The 24,314-nt window shown below is 47.3% G+C and overlaps 1 protein-coding gene across 1 annotated transcript in view; it reads right to left on the bottom strand.

Moving 5' to 3' along the window:
- The window catches only part of MEIS3 (Meis homeobox 3), a 75,868-nt gene extending 53,500 nt beyond the window's left edge, over window positions 1-22,368 (bottom strand). Inside the window, exons 1-4 of the mRNA XM_083627684.1 lie at window positions 20,819-22,368; window positions 17,430-17,632; window positions 6,457-6,604; window positions 1,289-1,339 (exon numbers count right to left, since the gene is read on the bottom strand). Coding sequence (XP_083483810.1) covers window positions 1,289-1,339; window positions 6,457-6,604; window positions 17,430-17,632; window positions 20,819-20,830 — 414 coding nt within the window. The 5' untranslated portion in view covers window positions 20,831-22,368. The remainder of the gene's footprint in view (window positions 1-1,288; window positions 1,340-6,456; window positions 6,605-17,429; window positions 17,633-20,818) is intronic.
- Between the last annotated feature and the right edge of the window lie 1,946 nt (window positions 22,369-24,314).

Genomic DNA, 24,314 nt, shown 5'->3' with positions numbered 1-24,314 from the left:
CAGCTGTTTAGCGGCTTAGTGGCTTAGCGGCTTAGCGGATCAGCTGTTAAGCGGCTTAGCGGATCAGCTGATAAGCAGCTTAGCGGCTTAGAGGATCAGCTGTTAAGCGGCTTAGCGGCTTAGCGGATCAGCTGTTTAGCGGCTTAGCGGCTTAGCGGATCAGCTGTTAAGCGGCTTAGCGGATCAGCTGATAAGCGGCTTAGCGGCTTAGAGGATCAGCTGTTAAGCGGCTTAGCGGCTTAGCGGATCAGCTGTTTAGCGGCTTAGCGGATCAGCTGATAAGCGGCTTAGCGGCTTGGGGAAAAGGGGGGGGGAGGAAAAAAACCCCGCAGGAACTCGCAAGACATTTTCGTCTTGCGAAGCAAGCCCATAGGAAATTCGTTTTGCGAAGCACCTCCAAAGCGGAAAACCCTTTCGTCTAGCGGGTTTTCCGTCTTGCGAGGCATTCGTCTTGCGGGGCACCACTGTACTCCCATCATCCTTCATGTGTTGCGGGACTACAACTCCCATCATCCCTGACCATGGTTGGTGCATAGCTGTCAACTTTTCCCTTTTCTTGCAAGGAATCCTATTCGGAATACAGTGGTACCTCAGGTTACATACGCTTCAGGTTACAGACTCCGCTAATCCAGAAATAGTGCTTCAGGTTAAGAACTTTGCTTCAGGATGAGAACAGAAATCGTGCTCCGGTGGTGCGGCAGCAGCAGGAGGCCCCGTTAGCTAAAGTGGTGCTTCAGGTTAAGAATAGTTTCAGGTTAAGTACGAACCTCCAGAATGAATTAAGTACTTAACCTGAGGTACCACTGTAAGGGAATTTCCCTTAAAAAAAGGAAAACGTTGACAGCTATGGGTGGGTGAGGCTGCTGGGAGCTGGAGTGCAACAACATCTGGATGGTGCACACATATTAAATGATTTATTAATTGATTCATCGGCTTTACATAACAGCTTTTCCTCCAAGGTACTTGAGGGGGCGTACCTGCTTCTTCCTCTCCTCGTTTAATCCCCACAACAATCTTGTGAAGTAGGATAAGGCTGAGGGGCCATGACTCACCCAAAGACCTTCATGGACAAGTGAGGCCTTGAACCATGGTCTCCCGGATCGTGGACCAATACTCTAGCCACTGCAGTATACTTTCTCTGAATGGAAGTGTGTGTGGAGAAGTGATTACTAAAAGTGAATGTGAGAAAATACCTCGTTGCTCCTATGCGGAGTAGGCAAGGCTGGCAGATGGACAGGGGAAATGCAGTTTTAAAACTTAAAACAAGAAAAGAAAAAAGTGTCCTTACCAAGTTATCCAGCTCAGGATTGGAAGAAAATAAAGGTTTTTCTGTCCTAACCTAAAAAACGGGCATTTCGGGATGGGAAGGGGGAAAGAGAAGAAAACAGAAGGAGCATTAGTACAGGGGGAGAAAACATGATAGAGAGAAATGTAAGGAATCGATGCGCATCACTGAAAAATCTGTTTCTCTCATTTCCCAGAAACTGTAAAGAAACGGCAAAAAAATGTGACTCTCGTCCCCCGAGAGCAGCAGCTGGCAGGAGAACATATATTTCACTTTCAAAAGTTTGCAACCTCCCTCTCTCCACCCACCCCCCACCCCAGGAACCCCCTGTGCTTTTAAAATTCCTCAACATTTCCCCTCCCTGTATCAAAATGCAAAAGTGTAGTTTCCCCCCTCCACATGTCTCATTTAAGAAACGAGAGAGAAATCGCGGCGGTAAATAGTTTCAAGGCACTAAACAGGCCCAGGCGTCTGGCCTCATCCTCTCTGTTCTGGGACAGGGCTCCGCCAACTTGGAGAATCAAAAATTCTGGTACCCGGGTGGGACCTTTAAGAGGAGATCCAGAGGCAGCTGCGAAGGGGTGTGTGTATGTGTGTTTGTGTGTGTGAAGTCCAGTTTGGGCAGGTCTGGGGTTGAAGCAAAAGTTGTTTACTCACCTAAGGCGAAGTTTGCCTTGCTGCTGCCTTCCAGATGTGCTTGGACTACAAATCCCATCATTCCCAGACATCTGGAGGGCACCAGCTTGGCAAAGGCTGACCTTGGGAGTGCTGTTTTATTATTTTATTTTATTTTATGACGGCGAGTGAGGAGGACTCCTGCACTTCCCCTTTTGTTGTTCTGGCAACTGGCTGAAAAGATACAAGGGTGGGGGGGAGGGAGCTAAATCCCAGTAAAAGGAATTTCCTAATTCCCAGCTGTGTCTCAAGGACAAACAGCACATTGCTAACACATATAACAATGCCTTATGCCTTTTAAAAAAAGAAGAAAGGGGGGGTTTAGAACTGAGAAAAACCAGTTTCTTAACCATTTCTCAGCTCATCATTTCTCTGCATCAGTTTGCTGCCTGCACTGCCTGCCCCCCGCAATATCCCCAAAGGCTTTTCTCCCCATTGGGGGCACTGCCAGACTGGGATTCCATCACACCGTGGCAAATTCAGGTTGCAGAGTTTATTTTATTTCAACTGGCTCTATATGCTGCTTAAGAGAGCCAGTGTGGTGCAGTGGTTAAGAGCGGTGGACTCGTAATCTGGTGAACCGGGTTCGCGTCTCCGCTCCTCCACATGCAGCTGCTGGGTGACCTTGGGCCAGTCACACTTCTCTGAAGTCTCTCAGCCCCACTCACCTCACAGAGTGTTTGTTGTGGGAGAGGAAGGGAAAGGAGACTGTGAGCCTCTTTGAGACTCCCTAGGGTAGTGATAAAGCGGGATATCAAATCCAAACTCTTCTTCTTAACACCATAAAACTCAGGTTACACAGCGAAAGTTCGTGAGGACCACTCGTGCGACAAACTCGCTTGTTTTTAAGACACCCTGTTTATCAAGCATTCGTTCCGATTTGCTTGCAGGGGAGGTTAGGTGACGTTAACATAGAATAATAGAGTTGGAAGGGACCCAGAGAATCATCTAGTCCAAACCCCTTCAATGCAGGAATCTCAACCATAGCATCCTTGACAGGTGGCCCTCCAACCTCTACTTAAAAACATCCAAGGAAGGAGAGTCAACTACCATCCATCTCTTGGTCAAACAGCTCTTACTGTCAGAAAGTACCGTATTTTTTGCTCTATAAGACTCACTTTTTCTCTCCTAAAAAGTAAGGGGAAATGTGTGTGCATCTTATGGAGCGAATGCAGGCTGCGCAGCTATCCCAGAAGCCAGAACAGCAAGAGGGATTGCTGCTTTCGCTGCGCAGCGATCCCTCTTGCTGTTCTGGCTTCTGAGATTCAGAATATTTTTTTTCTTGTTTTCCTCCTCCAAAAACTATGTGCGTCTTGTGGTCTGGTGCGTCTTATAGAGCGATAAATACAGTGCTTCCTGATGTTGAGCCAGAATCTCCCTTTCTTGCAACTTCAGTCGCACCGTTTCCAGTGCCCGCTGACTGAGCTTATACCTTGCACTAGAAAGTCTGATTTGGGAGAGGGCAAGTAGGCCTGTGCCAAATCAGCTCTGATTGTGCCTCCTGAACTTGTCACCATGTGGTGGTAAGCAACACTACAGAAGCACCCTTGGCAGGGAGATGTACTGGAAAGGGTGGGATAACACGTGCTGGACACAACCAGTGCCGGATTTACGTATAAGCTAAGCAAGCTATAGCTTAGGGCCCCACTCTCTTGGGGCCCCCCCAAAAAATTTAAAGGAAAAAAACCTGGATGCACATTTCCAAAAGATAAAAAATAAAATAAAATAAAACCTACATACAGCAACAGTGTTTTGTGTTTTGTAGGCTCCTATGATGTAAGTAGAGGGACACAGGTGGCGCTGTGGGTTAAACCACAGAGCCTAGGACTTGCCAATCAGAAGGTCGGCGGTTCGAATCCCCGCGACGGGGTGAGCTCCCGTTGCTTGGTCCCTGCTCCTGCCCACCTAGCAGTTTGAAAGCACATCAAAGTGCCAGTAGATAAATAGGTACCGCTCTGGCGGGAAGGTAAACGGCATTTCCGTGCGCTGCTCTGGTTCGCCAGAAGCGGCTTAGTCATGCTGGCCACATGACCCGGAAGCTGTACGCCAGCTCCCTCGGCCAATAAAGCGAGATGAGCACTGCAACCCCAGAGTCGGTCACGACTGGACCTAATGGTCAGGGGTCCCTTTACCCTTTACCTTTATGATGTAAGTAACGGGGCTCCGATCATTTTAAGTTAGAGCTTAATAATTATTTCACTATTAATATATTTCTTCTTAATTGTATTTCACCATTAATATACTTCTTCTTAATTGTATTTCAGTTCAACAATAACTTATGATGAAATACATATTTTGTTATGTGCAAATGGCTTTAGGTCCATAAATTACCATATATTCAACACAAAAAAGCGACAATTTGTTGTTGAGAAAGGAGAGCTGGACATATCAAAGGCCCCATTACCTTCAGTAGCTTAGGGCCTCATCAAGCCTAAATCCGGCCCTGAACGCAACGTTGCTTAAGTTCCCCACAAACTTATTAGAACGAATGCTCAGAGTAAAGGATGTCCGTAAGCAACAAGAATTTCAAACATGAATGTTTTGAACCCAGAAGGACAGGAGCTGCTTAGGGGCAGGGATTTGGAGCAGAGTGATTGCAGTAACGGACGAAAGGGGTTAAGCTCCTCTTTCCTCCTCCTCAAGCTGTTTCCCCCCTCTTTATTCTCTACTCCTGACAGGGCTTTTTCTTTTAAAGTGTAGAGACCTTGTTACAGACTTTACAACCTGCTTTGCTCCCCCCACCCCCCAAAAAACACACACTTTTTTGTTCCATCCTAGGCTATTCATTTGATCCATCTTGGCTTTGAGTTCGCCTTCCAACGAAATGAGGGGGAAATTGACCTCCATTGATTCATCATATTGGTTAACTGAGCAATCATTCCAAACAGTGGACTTTTAATCAAAGAGGTCCCCGTCTCAAAACCTTCCTGGAACCTACCAACGCCACTACGAGCTTTGCCAGACCTTCACCCTCTTCTGTCCGGCTGCCAGAACGGAAAAGATATAAAGGCAGTAGGACGATAAAAACGTGGGATTAAAAGAATATAAATGTCCCTAATTTCCATACAATTAAAAGACTACAGAAGATATTTTTTTTTAAGGCCAGACTACATGTATGGCGCTATGCATGGGCAATTGCTTTTCATTGAGAAACAGCAGGAAAGGAAACCCTACCAGCCGGGATGAGGACAGTCACATGGGTGTGGGTGGCTGTAACGCTTTTCTCCTGCATCCTGGTCCTAATGAAAATCACCTCTTACCTTAAGCCATGGAGCTAAGCAAAAGACCAGCATGACTTTCTGCACTGCACAGAAAATCTGCCTTCAGCGGAAGGTGCTCTGCTCTGTATACCTGAAGAAGCGTCTCCACCCCCATCATTCAGCCCGGACACTGAGATCCAGTGCCGAGGGCCTTCTGGCGGTTCCCTCCCTGCGAGAAACCAAGTTACAGGGAACCAGACAGAGGGCCTTCTCGGTGGTGGCGCCTGCCCTGTGGAACGCCCTCCCTTCAGGTGTGAAGGAAATAAGCAGCTATCCTATCTTTAAAAGACATCTGAAGGCAGCCCTGTTTAGGGAAGTTTTTAGTATTTAACGCTGTACTGCTTTTAACACTTAATTGGGAGCCGCCCAGAGTGGCTGAGGAAACTCAGCCAGATGGGCGGGGTATAAGTAATAAATTATTATTATTATTATTCTCAACAGTGTAAACCAACCTTGAAGGCTGAGCCTTCCTCAACCTTCCTCTCCCTCTAGCAGTGGGACTACAACTCCCATCAAACCTGACCACTGGCCATGCTGGCCTGCTAAAAAATAAAAACCTCCTCCTTGTTTAGGCAAGTCTACCCAGGCATGTGATTTTATTATGCATATTTATTTATTTTTAAACCGCTGGTTTTCTCTGCAATTTGGTCATTTTATCCTGCTTCCTGTTTTGAAAGCTTGTTTTTCTTAATGAACATTTTACACCATTTTGTGCAAACAGCTTTGAGCCAAGTATATAACTCTTTGTTAAATGAAATAAAAATAAGGAAGGGCTAACCAATTTATATGGGACGCGGGTGGCGCTGTGGGTTAAACCACAAAGCCTAGGACTTGCCGATCAGAAGGTCAGCGGTTTGAATCCCCGTGATGGGGTGAGCTCCCGTTGCTCAGTCCCTGCTCCTGCCAACCTAGCATTTCAAAAGCACGTCAAAGTGTAAGTAGATAAGTAGGTACAGCTCTGGCAGGAAGCTAAACCGCGTTCCCGTGCGCTGCTCTGGTTCGCCAGAAGCGGCTTAGTCATGCTGGCCATATGACCCAGAAGCCGTATGCCGGCTCCCTCGGCCAATAAAGCGAGATGAGCGCCGCAACCCCAGAGTCGGTCACGACTGGACCTAATGCTCAGGGGTCTCTTTACCTTTACTTTTACCTTAGAGAATATTTATTTGCACGTTCCTACTGCCAAGCACTCCCCAGCTCTGCCCTCCCTCCACCACCTCTCATTCTCCAGAAACCAACCTGTTTGGCAAAGACGGCAATGTCTTCGTTGAAGGAATCCGACGAGCAGACGTCTCCTCCCGGGTAGGAGCCAGAAGTGTCCCTGGGAGAACAGGTTGCCAGCTCACATTTTTCAAAGACCAGGGCCAGCAGCGGGAATAAGGGATGCCTGTTACACAAGAGGAGAAGTTTAGGACCTAGCAGAGTGGGAGATCCAAAGAGACCAGCCAACGTTTCAGCTCGGAATAGAAACTGGGGCACGATGGGTTTGGAAAGGAGTTGGAGACTCGGAGTATAAGCTCTTCTTACAGAGCCTGGTGCTTTCCCTTCATTTCCTGACCATTGCTGGCCACGCTGCCAGCATAAAGTGAGGCAAAAGGGCTCTTGGTGTTAGAGACCATTTGAAAGGAAAAAACAAATTACTGTACATTAAAATTCATGGAAAATTGGGGAGGGGTTGCATTGGATCTCAATATTTACTTTCCTCAGCCAGGCAGTGGTGGGAATGCTGCCTGAGGGTCATAGGGTTGTCTCCACCCAAGTTCTACTCAAAGTAGACTTATTGAAAATAATGGGCCTTAGTCATGCTGCCCAATTTCAGTGGATTATTCTGAATAAGAAGACTTGACATTGGATACAACCCATAAGCTGAAAACCCATATTGCTGATCTCTTAATGCCATCATCATTGATTTATTAACTGCCTTCTAAACCACCATCTCCAGGCATAGAAGACGAAAACAGAAAAACAACAATAATAACAACAACAATTTTATTTTTTACACTCTGCCCATATATTTAACGCAAGACTAAAATCTTAACAAGTGGACATTTGTGGTAAAGACCCATTTGCCCATCTGGGAAAAGCTGTTGAAACAAAAAATTATTGGAGAGATGGTTGGAAACAATAAAAAATAAAAAATCATCTGCAAATAATAATAATAATAATAATAATAATAATAATAATAATAATAATTATTTTTATTTATACCCCGCCCTCCCCAGCCAAGGCCGGGCTCAGGGCAGCTAACAAGCAATAATAAAAACAAGTTGAATGATTACAACTTAAAAACAAAATTAAAATACAATATTAAAATATTGAAACATTAAAATATTAAAATGTAGCCTCATCGCAGGAGGAGAAGGAAAAGGAAAAAGGGAGGGAATCAAATTGGCTCCAAGCCAAAGGCCAGGTGAAATAACTCTGTCTTACAGGCCCTGCGGAAAGAAATCAGATCCTGCAGGGCCCTGGTCTCATGAGACAGAGCATTCCACCAGGCCGGGGCCAGTGCTGAAAAGGCCCTGCCTCTGGTTGAAGCTAATCTGACTTTCTTAGGGCCCGGGACCTCAAGGGTGTTGCTATTTATGGACCTTGAGGTTCTCCGTGGGGCATACCGGGAGAGGCAGTCCCGTAGGTACGAGGGTCCTATATCCTGAGACCCACTTTCCCCCCATCTCAACTTCACATATGGGCCCCAGGACCCAGCCTTGGCTGTGAGAGGCTCTGTAGGCAAGCTCTCGTTCAGTAGAAGACACATGGGAACCCAGAAAACTATAATCATGAATCATGTCTGCCCATATTATGCATCTGTTTGCCGTCTCTTAACATCCCCTGGCCCTGCCTTGGCCCAGCAGTGCTGGAGACCTCTAAGCCGAGTTTGTAAACTGACAGACTCCATCAAACAGTGTGTGTGTGTGTGTGTGTGTGTGTCAAGCAGTGCGAAGGCTGCAGAAGTCCTGCCTGGGATGCGGCGTATGACACGGCATGTTCACACCTCAAAGTCACCACAGTGTGGCATCGTCAAGATATCAACCTTGCATGTGTGAAGGGAACTCCCCGCCCAGTGAATAGAAAACCCAATTCCACAATACTTAAAATCCATGCAAAAAATGTGATTTGGAATCTTGGTCTACGTGCCAAGTAATGTTCTAGAAGAAGAGCAAATTCTGGAAAAACGAGAGAGAAGTCGTTCAAAGGAGGGGGCGAGGCTGTATGTGGCTCTAAGAAACCGTTTCTGCTAGTTATTTCAAAGAGCTCATTTGGGGGTTCAGAGGCGAGCTCACTTCCATCCTGTTCTGTGATTTATGTCTTAGGAGCAATGTCAACTGCAAACCAGTAAAGGCCATCCTTCGGCTGCTCCCCCCCCCAGCACACACATTTCCCCCCCTAGATTTGGACGGATAGCTAGCAAGACAGAGTGTTCCCAGCCATACATTATACAAGTTCACGGACCATATGTTACACAAATATTTGTAGCTGAGGCCCAGCACGGTGTAGCTGTTAAGTGAGCGTCTCCACGGAACTTTTAGATCTCGTACGTAAAGAAAAACAAATCCCCCCGCTGCCCCCCAGGAAAGATGGGGAGGCAAAATCCTGCAACATTTCATCTCCTCTCTCCCTCTCTGCCCCGCTGCAAATTCCAAGAGGGGGAGAAAAAATTGCAAATTAAAACCATTGCCGGCTGTAAGTGGGGATCTGGGGGTAGGGTGTTGCAGGGCTGGGCATGGCGGCGGGAGGGGGGCAAATAACTTTTATGTCTCGTAGGGTGGAAAAAAATAGACTTGCTCAAAGACGGCTGGAAAGTTTCAAACCGCACAGCGCAAGTCGAAGACGAAAGGAAGGGAAATCCATCACGTTCCTCTTAGGCCGGTTGCTCCCCCCCACTCCACCCCCAGTGATGCTTTTATAAACCAGTTTCTGCATTTCCCAACCTTGCTGGGGAGGGGGCAGAGCACTTTTGATTTAGGAACCAGATTCTACAGTGATTTCTGACCTGAGCTAGAGCTGGCGAGGGAGCAGAACACACGCCAAAGGGCACTTAGCCTTTTTCGTGAAAATGAGGACCATTTGCTAGGAATCACAAGTGCTGTGAGAGCTCTTGTGTTCCCATCTGGTTGCCTCCCATGTGAACAGGATGCTGGCCTAGCCAGACCTCAGGCCTACAAGGTTCTTCTGATGTTATTGTGCCGCCTTCAGAATCCGATTCCCAAATACTCTGGCCGATAACCCACAGCTAGGAAGAGAATTTTGAATTATTAGTTTGGAATTCTGGTGCTGGAGGAGACTCTTGAGAGTCCCATGGACTGCAAGAAGATCAAACCTCTCCATTCTGAAGGAAATCAGCCCTGAGTGCTCACTGGAAGGACAGATCCTGAAGCTGAGGCTCCAATACTTTGGCCACCTCATGCGAAGAGAAGACTCCCTGGGAAAGACCCTGATGTTGGGAAAGATGGAGGGCACAAGGAGAAGGGGACGACAGAGGACGAGATGGTTGGACAGTGTTCTCGAAGCTACCAGCATGAGTCTGACCAAACTGCGGGAGGCAGTGGAAGACAGGAGTGCCTGGTGTGTTCTGGTCCATGGTGTCACGAAGAGTCGGACACGACTAAACGACTAAACAACAACAGGAAGAGGAACACTGGTTTTATTTGGGGTTCCAGGGCTCAATCTGAGCTTTCCATACAAAAGTGCAAGAATTCGGTTCCCAGTGTCCTTCCCCTTAAGCTTTTCTTCTTAAAATGTAATTTCCTTTACACTTGAAAAGAGATATTTATATAATTATCCAACACAGCAAATATTTAACCATTCTCTATATATAAAAAAAACCCAACCATGCAGAAATATTACATTTCCCAATAATCGGGTTGCTGAGAAGCTGAAGAGGGTGGGGGGATCTGAATTGCTTTTCTTTTGATGGGCACAGGGAGGGGGGTTTAGAAAGGGGTGATTCTTCTCTTCCACACCAGCCTTTCCCACTCAAAAACAAACATACACCTTTCTCCTCCTAATGACAGAGCTGTCAATTGGCTGGGGTGTGGGAGCGAGAAGACACAGCCCTGATACGCCAGCCCATAAGTCTCCCCACAGGGGCAAAGATGTTAGCTGTGAGAAATTTGGTCATGAGAAGAAATCTTCTGACACTCCCCCCAACCCAAATCCTAAACACAGACAAGGTCCTATCGAAATCAGTGGTACTTACATCTATATAAACATGCATGGGATGAGAGTACCCTAAGGTGGACGTTGTGTGTTGTATTTTAAGCACAAACTTTTTAAAAAAATGCAGTGTGAATACAATAAAGTTATGCCCCATACAGAAAGCTGGGATTGGCTGCAGATCCGCAATGGCTTTGGCCCCAGCCTGGTGGAACACTCTATCGCAGGAGACCAGGGTCCTGAGGGACTTGACATCTTTCCGCAGGGCCTGCAAGACTGAGTTGTTCCACCTGGCCTTCGGTCCGGGCCCAGTTTGACCCCCCCCCCCATGGGACCCTATAAATTACCTATTTGGCCCTTTTATTGACTCATGTGGGACCAACATGGATAGCTGGCCCTGATGAATATTTGAGGTTCCCGACCCCTATGGTTGTAATTTGTGGGCAATCATCTAATTTTACCCTGATTCTAATTTTTAAGCTGTATTTTAATCAATTGTTTGATTGTGTTTTAATGTATCTGATATTTGATGTTAGGTCTTGGCTGGGGAGGGCGGAGTATAAATAAAAATTTATTTACTTACTTACTTACATTTGGTATAAGGTAAAGGGAGCCCTGACCATTAGGTTCAGTCGTAGCCGACTCTGGGGTTGCGGTGTTCATCTCGCTTTACTGGCCGAGGGAGGGACATACAGCTTCCGGGTCGTGTGGCCAGCATGACTAAGCCGCTTCTGGCGAACCAGAGCAGCACATGGAAACGCCGTTTACCTTCCCGCTGGAGTGGTACCTATTTATCTACTTGCACTTTGACGTGCTTTCGAACTGCTAGGTTGGCAGGAGCAGGGACCGAGCAACGGGAGCTCACCCCGTTGCAGGGATTCGAACTGCCAACCTTCTGATTGGCAAGTCCTAGGCTCTGTGGTTTAACCCACAGCGCCACCCGCATCCCCTTACATTTGGTAGCAAACCCCAAATTTACATCTGTGTGGTGTGAGCAAAACAATTGTTCATTAATGAGTTACCACCAAGTTCAGTCCTGTGCCTTTTAAATAAGTCCTAGTCGTTGACGGGGGGTTTACTCAAGTCCCATTGAACTCTTCAAGACTTACTTCTGAGTAAATGTACTGAGGATGCTGTCATTGCCCTTAGTCACAACTAAAGCTGAAGTCGTGGTTTAGGGCTGCAACCCAGTGGAACAGCATTTGCCTTCCATGCAGAAAGTTCCAGGTTTGATCCCAGGACGAATCTCCAGGTAAGGCTAGGAGGGATCTCTGCCTGAAATCCCAGACCCAGAGAGCAGCTGCCAATCCATGAAGACAATACCAGGTGAGACAGACCAGTGGTCTCACCCAATAGAAGGGAGCTTCCTAAGCCCTACACACTGTAACTGGGAAGTGCGTTCCACCGAAATGAGCTGGACATTGATTGCACTGCACATTTTGATGGATTGTGTCCATTATATGGAAGTTAAGTGGCACTGGGTTGTCTGCAACTGAGTCTTACGAAGTCCCATTGAAACCAATGGACCAAACCGAGTTTCAACAAGTCTGCTGTGAGTGGGACTAGCATGAGATGCCACCCATGGAAGCAAATGGGACTTGCTTCCAAGTAAAGCAGAGACATCACTTTGCCAACAAAGGTCCGTATAGTTAAAGCTATGGTTTTCCCAGTAGTGATGTATGGAAGTGAGAGATGGACCATAAAGAAGGCTGATCGCCGGAGAATTGATGCTTTTGAATTGTGGTGCTGGAGGAGACTCTTGAGAGTCCCATAGACTGCAAGAAGATCAGACCTATCCATTCTGAAGGAAATCAGCCCTGAGTGCTCACTGGAAGGACAGATCCTGAAGCTGAGGCTCCAATACTTTGGCCACCTCATGAGAAGAGAAGACTCCCTGGAAAAGACCCTGATGTTGGGAAAGATGGAGGGCACAAGGAGAAGGGGACGGCAGAGGACGAGATGGTGGGACAGTGTTCTCGAAGCTACCAGCATGAGTTTGACCAAACTGCGGGAGGCAGTGGAAGACAGGAGTGCCTGGCGTGCTCTGGTCCAGGGCGTCACAAAGAGTCGGACACGACTAAACGACTAAACAACAACAAGGCAGGTGAGGTCCTTAGGGGCAGTCCAAAGCCAGTGTCTGGTCAACACCTAGGTCACCTAAGAATTGTACAGACTTCCATTATGGGGGAAAACACTCAACACGATCTCACACCTTGCAGCTCCATCTTGTCCCCAGGTTCAGAAATAGACGGCACCTTCCCACCATCACCTAGCTTCCTCTTGTTTTCTTTCTTGGGACACTCATTTGAGATTTGCCTCCTTCCTCCCAATCCCAAGAGATCAAAGCACCGGACAATACATCCAAGCTGGAGTCCTCCAGATGTTCTGGACTCCAGTTCCCATCACTGATAGGACTGGGAGTCTAAAACATCTGAAGGGCCCCAGCTTGGACAAGGCTGATCCACTCTTTTTACTCACAGAAGAGCTTGTGGAAGAGAGATTCCAGATGAGCAACGATTAAGTGTAGCTCACAATGAGGAGCAGAAAGAACACCTTTGCAACTGGAAGCTGGCATAAAAAAGTACCGTATTTGTTGCTCTATAAGACTCACTTTTTCCCTCCTAAAAAGTAAGAGGAAATGTGTGTGCGTCTTATGGAGCGAATGCAGGCTGCGCAGCTATCCCAGAAGCCGGAACAGCAAGAGGGATCGCTGCTTTCACTGCGCAGCGATCCCTCTTGCTGTTCTGGCTTCTGGGATTCAGAATATTTTTTTCTTGTTTTCCTCCTCCGAAAACTAGGTGCGTCTTATGGTCTGGTGCGTCTTATAGAGCGAAAAATGCGGTACTTGGAGAAGGCTTATCTAGCCACCCGACCCATCTAAGCGGCTTCTAGGGCCAGCAATGCTGCTATGGGCTCTGAAGTTGCGTTCACAACCATCATGCCAGCTTCCCAAAGGAATCTGGCCACTGTGCAACAGGATACTGGACTAGATGAGCCATTATCCTCATCCAGCAAGCTGATCTGATATTCTTATGTTCTTACAAGGACCCTGTTCGCAATCCAACTATATAGGCACCTCTGCAATATCACAGGGACCTGACTGGGGTGTGCTCTGCCAATCACACAGGGAGCATGTTCAGTGTTTCCTGCACGAGCTGGAGGCAGGGCGTTTGTGGTGGCGTGGGAAAAGCCAACCGAAGTGGCTTCTCCCACATGGCCACTGCGCATGGGAAACTGAGAAGCACACTGAAGCATCTACCTCAGCCTGTCTCTATGGGGTGGCCATGATGGTTGCACTGACAACCCAGAAGAGTGGTTTATGGTCACCCAAGCTGCTTGTGGGACGTAGACTGAGAACCCAAGAGGAAGCAACCAGCAAAAAGCCAGAGCTTAATGGAGCTTCCTTCTTCAGTGGCAGTGTATCCCAGAAAACACTGCTGGCAAACAGACAATTGGGGAGGACAATTAATTTCATTAATTAATTGTTGGTCTTAAAGGTTCTCAGACCTGGGTAACCACCTTGAGCCAAGCATACATTTGGGGACCCATTTCTCTATTATTATTATTATTATTATTATTATTATTATTATTATTATATCTCTTCGGTGGCAGTGCTGCTGTTGCAACCCATCTTAGATCAGGCCTTGACCAGTTCAGCAGTGAAAACATATATGAAATGGATGGAAATGAAATATAAAATAGATTTAGACTGGGATACGCAGGAAAATAAAGTAAATATAAAGAACCGCAGAAAGAGGGGGGAGTCAAAATATGATATGTAAAGTTGATTCTATTTGAAATGTTTATTTGCCATAAATGTAAATAAATAAATAAATAAATAAGTGACCAGGCCTTGACGAAATAGTGAGCCCTGACCAACCAGCGGAATGCCATTGAACTAGACCTGCCACTGTCGGAAACAGGACACTGGGCAAAGCGGATTTTTTGTCCGATTGAGCAGGGTTTGTGTTCTAATGCCAAACTAGCTCTACTCACAGTCAAAGTGCTCCAAGAAGCACATCCCAGAATCAGGTTTTGAGTCAATTCGCTTCAAAAAATGTAACAAGGGAAAAAACCCGAAAACGCCTACTAAACTTTTTAAACTGTCATTTGGATTTTTCCTTCCTGGGTGCTCAAATAAATCCAAATCCATGAGGGTGTGGATCTGGGTGTGCCGCATCCATGCCCACTCACAAAATCATGCGTGCACCTACACACACACACACACACACACACACACATTTCACCTCTGCGATGAAAAAAAACTGCAGCACAAAGCCCGATCTGGAGATCCCCACCTGTTCGCTGGGACCGATCCAGCGCAAAGAGCAACAAAAGGCACTTTGTAAAACGCTGCATGCTCACACACACACACGCACCGCGGTGAAAAATAATTTTAATGCCCGTATTAATAAATGCCTTTTTCAACTGGGGTGGTGGTGGTGATGGTCTGTAGGAACTCCTTGTGGGGATTCTACAAGGATCGTCATGTGGGATGAAACGAAAAGACCCTTTAACACTCAAGGTCCCCTTTTCCGGAGTGCCCAGCCTTGCGCCTCTGGGAAGCTCACAACTTATAACGGGGCTAGCGACTCCGTCTTTGGATCCAGTTCACACGGGATCCAGGAATTCGTCACACATCCCGAAACAGATTCGTCCTCCTTCCGTTCAAAAGCTCCTGCTGCAAATCCTCTCACCCCTCGCAAACCTGCTCTGAGAAGTCCGCTGTTGGTCCCGTTTTACAGACGGGGGAACTGAGGTTGGAGTTGTGGGGGCGAGGGAAGAGAGGTGAGTGACTGGACTGTTCTGCCCTAGGACACAGCCGTCTCCCCGCCTCGCCACTCCTTAATGCCCCAAATCTGAGTCAGCGGCATCTTCTCAAACCGGGGAGGGGCCACCTCTGCAAGGCGCACCGGTGAGGGTCTGATCCTTGGCTGATTCACACGGAAGCGCTCTTGTTTTCAATCACTCTATTTTTTTTTAATCCTCTCCACCACCCTTTCAGATGACCTGCGCACTTTGGAGTCCCTTTCTGCTGGGATATCAACCACAGGATGATAACAGCAGCAATGATGATGATGATGATGGTGATGATGATGATGATGTGGAGGAAGAGGAGAGGCTGAGGCTCAGTGGCAAAGCACCCGCTTTTCACGCACCCCTGCATCTCCTCTTGGGGTGCGGGTTCGAATCCTCCCCTGCCTGAATCCCTGAGAATCGCTGCCGCTGCCAGCCCGAGGGGGCCGGACAGAGCCAAACGGGGCCTGACTCAGGAGAAAGCAACTCTCGTTGTCCCTGTGCTCCCCCATCCCGCCTCCCCGGCGTCCTCCGCTTTTGCCAACCTGCCGCCCTCCGGCTCTCCACAGCTAGCCGCGGCTCAGTAGATGCGCATCTGTTGCGCATGGAAGAAGGTCCCTGATTCGATTCTCCATGGCATCGCCAGGTAGGGCTGCGGGGAAACCCCGTCTGAAGCCCCGGGGAGCCAGGTTTCCGAGCTAGCTGGACCCAATGGACTTGGAATAAGGCATCTTCCTCGTGTTCTGTCATCTGCTGCTCCGAGGTCTTAGTGAAATCCCGAGATTTCAAGAGTGTAAACCTCCGTTGCCTTGCCCGCTTCTTATTTCTTGCGGTCGTCGGAGGGTTCGCCCCTATCCCTCTGAGTCTAGCAAGAAACAAAATGCCTTTCAGAAGCGGGGGGGAATCTATACTGTAGGATTGGTGGAAACTAAAAAAAAAAGAGGCCCGGAAATCTGGAGAGCATTTCATCTGCTGTGGAAACCCTGAGACGCGCAGCCAAAAAGAGGAACGGACCTTTTGGAAAGGAGGAGAGACCCACCTGAGATTGGGAATCGTAAACGCACAGCAGGGAGGGAAATCTAGCTAGCCAGCAACAAGAGACGCGAATCCTGTCATTCCTTGGCACGGAGAAACGCGCGGAATGGAGAGCGCGCGAGAGAAAGATCTACAGTACAACCCATCCTTTTCGCCCCACGGAGAAAAGCGCGAGGATAAAGTGAAGTTTTAGAAACCGCAGACGCCCAAATAAATCTCGAGGCGCGCAGATGTTCTAGAAATCCCATGCACCTTGAGCGCATTTCTAAACAAGAAGAGCCTGCGGAACCCAGGCAGAAAATGCCCGCTGTAAATCAAAGTCTGTCTGGTTGGAGTCACCAAACAAACCGATTAGGACCTAGAGGGAGAGGACAGTTAATTCTGGCTGCGGGCCTCGGCAGACTTACTCGGGAGCACATAGGAAAAATACTAACGAATAAACACCCAGAGGATCCGGCTGCAAAAAAAGGATAAAGTGTGCACGAGACTGGGGGGTGGGGTGGGGGACCCCACTATTTAAGCTCCCTGGGAAAAGCAAGACGGGGAGACCCGCAGGGAAGCCACGTCCCACCGAATCGATCAATTAAGCAAACACGGTAATAACCCTCTTTCATGTGGGAAGGGGGAGAAGCCTGAGGGCAGATCTACCGGAAGGGAACATCTTCGGTCCGCTAAGAGTTTGTGTGTGAGAGCGAGATCCAGCTGAATTTAGAGAAATATCCCGGTTGGAATATATCAGCTTTGCGGTCTGATCGTCTGCACGCCTAACTGGGAAGCAGCCCCTGTGGCTTCAGAGAGGCTTCCTTCCAAGTGAGCGCAGCACGATTCCTCGGGAGTAAGTCCTCCGTGCAAGCAGGAGCAGGATCCGCCTGGTTCACCCCGAAGTAAGCGAGCAAGTGGCGGGGGTGCAGCCGCTGCAAACAACTTTTGAGTCTTCCTGCGGCCCGTTTCCTTGGGTGGAAAGCCCCCTGGAGCACAGAGGCATTTACTCCCGAGGAGGCAGGCTTCGGATCGAGGCGCACATGTTTCCACCCTTCTCCTCCCTTTCTCGGATATCCAAAGAGGGTTTGGGGAAGGGGAGGGGGACCGATCCCCGATGCCGAAGAGTTGCGCGCACAAGTTTTCAAGGCGAGTTGGGCTCATCATCCGAACCCCTGCCAAACCCCCATCCTTCCCTCCCCCTCCCGCCGTCCTTCCTCGAGGGACTGAGCGGGATCCGGACTCACCCATAAATCTCATCCTTCTCTCTCTTCAAGGCGTCGTTGGTGCCCAGCCCCGGGGGCAAGCCGGGCCGATGGTTCACTCCGGCGGATCCGTAAGGGCCCCCCTGGTTCAGAGCGTGGTGCTGCAGACCCCGGCCCGTGTGTGGGTCTCCAAAGCCTGGCAGAGAGACCCCGTCCATTCCGGCGTAATGTACCAAGTCATCGTACTGGAGGTAAAGAAGACCCAGGTGCGAAAACGGGGCAAGGTGTGGGGCAAAGAGAGACAGACAGAGAGAGAGAAAGTTTAGACATCCGATCTAGGCGCATTTAGCCAATTTCGCATCACCAAAGGGCGAATAAATGGCACAGCCAGACACCAGGGAAACCCATATCTGAGCACGCCTAAAAAGTCACATTCGTGTGTGTGATACAAGGAAAGATGCCTTTTAAATGACCGGCTTTTAAAAAGCAAATTTTTGGAAGGTTTTCATCTCAGAGAGGAACTGGGGCGAAGTATTGAGGGGGGGGGACAGAAATACACAGATACAAGCCTTGGTTATTATCTAAATCTCCCCGCATCTTGATCTTTTCCCACCGAGTTTTCCATTTGGGTCAAACATTTGCTAGTTTTGTTTGTCGTTCTTCTGCACCCCCTCAAAATAAATTAAAATTAAAATTAAGCTTAGCAGCAGCGTCCATACACCAACGGCCAGCTTCGCCCTTAATCCTCCACTCAGGAGACCCCCGGCCATTTCTTCCCAGCCGTCCCTCACAACAGCCCCCAAACTTTCGCCATCTCTCGCCACAAATGGGTCCTCTTTTGTGCCTTCGGCCACTTAAGTCAATTTCACGCCAGCGCTCGTCAATTTCACGAAGCCGGCCTTGTTAATTCCAGCCTCCGTCTCCAAGGCCTGCGCGCAGCGTCGCGCTCCCAAGTACTGGGCGCCGTAGTCTCTATCCCCCCCCCCAGCCCCCTACAAAACACAGCAGCTAGAAGAAGACCCCCACCAGTTCTCCCCCTCCCTAAAAAAAAGTTACTTGCAAATCCGGTGGGAAAGCTGCTAATTTCGCTTGCAGTTTGATGCACCCTCAAACTGCAAAACACCTTCCGCACATACAAGGAAAAATAATCTAGCTTCCTTAAACCCCAATTGATTTTGTTTTTGCTAGTGGACCAGAGGCTGCTTCGCTTCTCTGCAAACTTTAAAAGAAGTGAGAAAGCTTTTCTCCTAGCCGGGGAGGCGCTGAACTTTGGAGAGATCAAACTCACGCACGCACACAGTCATACTCCTGTCCTGGGACTGGACTGTCCAAGAAGGAATTTTTTTAATTTTATTATCAACATCATCATCATTTTAACGCTGGGAATCTGCCTGAATTCCATTCTTCCTGCAAGCGGGCTTTTAAATAAGCTTGGATTTAATTCCTGAATGAACTGCCCCGTCCCCCCGGTTACTCGCAGGTCATCTTCATCCTTTCCCGGACTGGTTGTCCCCCTTAAGAAGAAATCAACACCTACATCTTTTTGCCCCAATCCTTCTCTCGCTCGCTTTTATTTTTCCTCCTTAAAGGGAGTACAGTCAACCTCTTTATAACTCCTTAAACCCCGCCAGGCACTTTTCAAAACTTCAGTGTGTTCTTTTTAAATAGAACAAAAACATTCTCTTCTTCTCCCATCTCCCGCCCCCCTTTCGTGGGGAAAGGGAGGGGGCAAAAAAAGAGAAAGTGTGAAATTTTTTCACCCTGCCAACTATTCTTATTTAAATCATGCCGTATCTCATGCTCTTATGGGCCGCTTGACGTTATTTCTCTCTCTCTCTCGTTTCGCAAAACCTCGCTTGAAACTCCACAGACTCCTCTCTTTCAACGGGTGCAAAATACACAATTTCAAATAAATAAATGAACGGATGCCTTTTAAATGCCCTACATATGCTCTGTGCGTGGGACCTTTGAATGATGAACAACAACAGCAACAGTAATTTAAATTGTTCAGGTGTAGGTGATGGGAACAAATGCTGGTTGCAAAACTATTGAGCACACTCATACACTCATATTTTGAATTATCTTATCAGAGTTCCTCCTAGGTGCAAGTATGTGAAGGATTTCCAACACACTCACACCCTTCCGCTTTTGCCTAGAGAAACAGTTGATTTCTAAAGTTTGAAAACTTAGTCAGAATGGACAGGATTTTTTTAATAAAGCGGCAGAGATTCTCTTTGAATTAAAAAATGTTGGTGCAGGCTTGCTATAGAGAAGTTGGGTGGGTGGGGAAAAAATCGAGAGACTTTTTTGCAGAAGGAAGTAGCTCGTTCTGTCTCTGTTGCAAGGAATTGTAGTTTCTTCAGCCCCCAACGCAATGGATGAATTTCAAAATAGTGAGGAGGGGGTGGGTACTGAAGCGTTCCCCCATACAAAATAAATGGTGGCGGTTTGGGAATTAGAGTCCCATGAAAAGTTTCCTGAATTTCTTACAACCGACCGCATTGAAGACACATTAACCTCAGCCTTTCAGACCGGCCAGATCTTTTCTGCCGCTCCACGGAGGGGGGTCAGAGGAGGAAAAAGGAGTCGAAAAACTTCAGAAAGGCATCGCAAAATGCCACAAAGCAGCCCCATTGAGGCTTTCAAATGAGCAACGTGGAATCAAAGCAAAAAGGCTAGACTGAGAAAGTCAAGAAATAGTTTTGCCCTGCATGAGAGAGGTTTTGTCCCCGGCTGCTTTTTCGGTTTTGTTCTGAAGTATACCCAATGCATCTATTTTGCTCAAATTTGCTATAGGGACGCTTCAAAACACCGGTCAATATTTAGTTTATTTTGTTGTTTTTTAAGCCATCTCTCTTAAACCACAAAGTTAACCCGAGAATGAGGCGTGCCTCTATTTATACCGACTAGGGGTGACAGCTAATATACTCGAAATGAAAATGCTTTTAAATATATATATTTCCAAAGTGGCATTCCTCTCTCTTTTCTTTTTCCCCATCCAAAAAAATTTCATTTGACACTTGCCAATCAAACCCCGGGGTGGGCGGAGGAAGGGAAGAGATAAATATTTACAAATAAGAAGTTGAGATGGGAAGTGTTGAAGGAAGATGCAGGCTGTTTTAAAGCAGACAGGTTCAAGCCCTGTCTGACTTTATCGCTGTGAGTTCTAGAGTTACTAACTTCACAAGCCACAAAGTTATTTTTTCTTTTCCGAAAGAGCAGACAATAAGAAAACTATGTATCTATAAACACAGACACACACAAACACGCAGACCCATCATTCCTTTTTTTTTTACTTGTTGAGTTTTTGTCGTGTGCTTCTAAGAGTCTAGGCCAGAAGATAAGACATCTTTCAGAACAGATTTCGCAAACGACACCGAGTTCTATCCCAAAAACACATTATTATCATCATCATCCTCGCCATCACTTACCCTTTGTGCCATCAGACGCTGGGAAGTTTGTTCTCTCGGGCTTTCTTTCCGTCTTCCTTCTCCCCCTTGGGGGGAGGCGGCTCTGGGGGGGCCAGAGAAACTTCAGTCCTTTCCAAAAAGGAGATCTTTCATTTTGGCCCCCTCTCTGACCCCATCGCTCCAAGAAGACCAACCAAGTGAGAGATGGAAACTGTTTCAAACAGTTTGGCTTTTGTTGCCTCTGGGTTGGGTTTTTTGTTTTGGTGGGTTTAGGAAACAACCTATTTTCCTTTCAGGGACGGCCGGTTTCTCTGTGGATCGCTCAGCAGCAAGAAGAATATTTTTTTAAAAAAAAATAGCCCCCCCCCAAAAAAAAGAGAGGGGGAAAAAAATCTAACCTTTTACACTCACACACACGTACAGATATAGAAAACAAACCTAAGCCAGTTTGCTAGTGAGATTGCCGGGGTGACAGATCTGCGTGGATGTGTTTGCATGGGGGGGGGGGAAGGCTAGAGTTCCTTATTTCCTTCCTTGCGGGTATCTTCTTCCTCCCAAGTAGACCCTTTCTTCTGCCTTTTGGCTGTCGTAGCTGCCCATCAAGTGTTGCGAGGTGTCAGACTTCAAGTGACTGATGGTCCTCGTAGGGGAAAAAAAAATATCAACAACCCGGTGGTAGTTTGAAATTGGAAGGGGGGGGGAGGAGAGAGAGAGAGAGAGAGAAAGAGAGAGAGAAGGGGTGTGTGTGATGATCAAACACCACCACCCCCTTCTCCAAAACACTCCTTTCTCTCTCTCCCCCCTTTCTTTTCTTTTCTTCTCTTCCCCCTTCTCCTTCTCCTCTCCTTTTAAAAGATGGACATCGACTCTCTCTCTTCTTCTTCTTCTTCTTCTTCTTCTCTCCCCCCCCCGGCTCCTTTCTCCTCCCTCTCCCCTTTTAAATGGTTGTGGCTTCAATCCTATCAAAGCAAGGAGCCAGGAATGAAAAGGAAAACCGGGTGGGGGGGGGGGAGGATGGAGAGAGAGAGAGAGAGAAGAAGAAGAGGAGGAGAGTAGGTGTAAGAAGGGAGGTGTGGGGGGGCTCAGAGGTTCCAAAAAGCCCCCCCACCCAGCATCTCCACCAAGGAAGATTCAGCTCCCACAACACACCCCAGCCCCCTCTGCTCAGCAAACAGAGGAGCTGGGGCGGGGAATTGGGGGGGGGGGACGCACACAGAGAGAATATGGGCTTGTCAGTTTCCCCTCCTCTTAAAGCAGCAGTGGATCTGGCGAGGAGGGAAACCAGAAGATGAAATTGACGAGGCTCCCTCTCTCTCTCTCCTGGCTGGGAGTTTGGATTCTAAAAAAAACCCACGATGGCTATTTTTATATATCTATCTATCTATAGATATATCTCTTTTTTTGAAAGAAAATAATCAATCAAATCGGTTGCCTGCGGTTTCCCTTCGTTGCCTGTCTCTGTTCCTTTGGAGGCTGTTTTGCTTTCTGTATATGTGGAAAGAAGAAGAGGAGGAGGGGAGAGAGAGAGAGAGAGAAAGATGCTCTCTCTTGTGCGCTCTGGTTCTCTCCCTCTCTCTCTCAGCTTCACAGCCCTGAGCTACGAACACATCCGGAAGTAGAAGGGTTTTTTCTTTAACTCGTTCTCTGCCTGCCTGCCTCCTCCTCCTCCGATGGGAAAGAGCGGAGGTTATCAGCTGAGCGAGGGGTCCTTCTGGCGGACGAGACAGGCGGCAGGGAGAGTCTCCCTCCTCGCCCTAGCAGCGTCAGGAGCCGGCTTGCCTCCTTCCCCCTGGGCTGGCCCCAGTTGCTCCCCGAGATCTCCCTCTCTTGGACTTTAGGGGCAGCTGCTCCCCAGAGTTTTTTTAGCCCCGGCACCTATTTCTGAGGTTGCCGCTAATAATAAAATAAAATAAAATAAAATAAAATAAAATAAAATAAAATAAAATAAAATAAAATAAAATAAAATAAAATAAAATAAAATAATCCAGACCTGGTAGATCAGGGTTGTCACCTTGTTGTTGTGGGGGGCTTTCCCCCCCAAAAAACTGGCATTCAGGATTTTAGCAGGTAAACGCTTTCCCTAGCAAGGAGATGCACGGATCTTGTTATGTTCTGCAGTGCCACTCAAAACACCTGGCAACCCGAGCCCTAGACAAGTGAGCAGGTCTTGCTGGGTCAAGGCTGAGCCACAGCCAACAGAACCAGGCAGGTGCCTGTTTGGGGAGCCACATAAGTTAAACTACTTCCCCTTGGGAGTGTAGACACCAAGGAGCAGCCCAGAGGGGGAGAGATCTGGATTAACACTCAGCAGGGAGAGAGGTCTAGCTCCTGACCCAAGGTCCTGTCGGCCTGGTGATGTTGTTCCCTAAAACCATGGACTATGTACTTCCCCCAGCTTAACTGTGGTTAGTTAATTAGTATGGCTTGATCACTGTGCATGCCCCTTTGCAGATGGGCCAGGGTATAAATAATAATAATAATAATAATAATAATAATAATAATAATAATAATTATTATTATTATTATTATTATTATTATTATTATTATTGAAGCCAAATCACCAACAGCGTCATCTAGGGGAGTAACTGTCACAGCAAGTACAACCGTTTTGTATTTTTATGTGGTGAGCCACCCAATAATCTCCGGATGAAGGGTGGGTATACAAATTTAAATCATCATCACCATCATCACCATCAAGTTAACAATTTTATTGTAGGAAGAGTTTTCTCTGGTTAACCCAACTTAATCAGATGTATAAAGTGGACAGTGAAGAAGTTGGAGCATCCAGATGAGCTGACTAGGAAGGGTTTTCAAAGTGAAATTAAGATATGCACAAACACTTTCTGAAATCAAAGATACTGCGCACAGGAAGCAAACAAGATCCGAACATGAAGGATCTCCAAGTCTTGCCAGAGAATCAGGCATATTAAACTATGTGGAGGGAAGTGAAGTGTGGCCCTTTGAAGCTTAATTCTCGACACTGTGTTTGAGGTGTGTGTACGATGGAAAGAGAGGATCAGTGTGCGTACAAAATGTAACAAAAGAGGCCTCTGCCCCAGGAGTTTAGAATCTAAAATTTGACATGGGGAAGCAACGGAGGAGTAGGCAGAAAACGGAAGCGAGACCTGTAGATGGGACCCTATGAACCGAAAACACAGACATTAAAAGTACCTTTGTTATCCACAATAACCTTCCGATAAAAAACAAAGAAATTGTAAGCAAGAGTAAACAGGGGGGAATAATTACACATGTTTACAATGTAACACGGGGACTAAAGTTAATGAATCTGCACAACACATTATGTATTTTATTGACTCTTTTTTAAATAAATAAAAACAATAAATATGAACACTTCTATTCTTTTCTTTTAGATTTATTAAGTTATCTCAGAATAGCAGTCAATTATATGAATTTGGAGGAGAGGATGGAGCCAGTTTACTGATTTTCTTCGCAGAAAGCAGTACCAGGAAACACCCGCCAGTCACTTCTCTGAGAAATTGCCACCTAGGTTTGCTTT

This window comes from Podarcis filfolensis, assembly GCF_964270895.1.
Source record: "Podarcis filfolensis genome assembly, chromosome: 8".
Classification (NCBI taxonomy): domain Eukaryota; kingdom Metazoa; phylum Chordata; class Lepidosauria; order Squamata; family Lacertidae; genus Podarcis; species Podarcis filfolensis.
The sequence above is the reverse complement of the archived record's forward strand: the minus strand, read 5'-3'. Positions and strand labels throughout refer to the sequence as shown.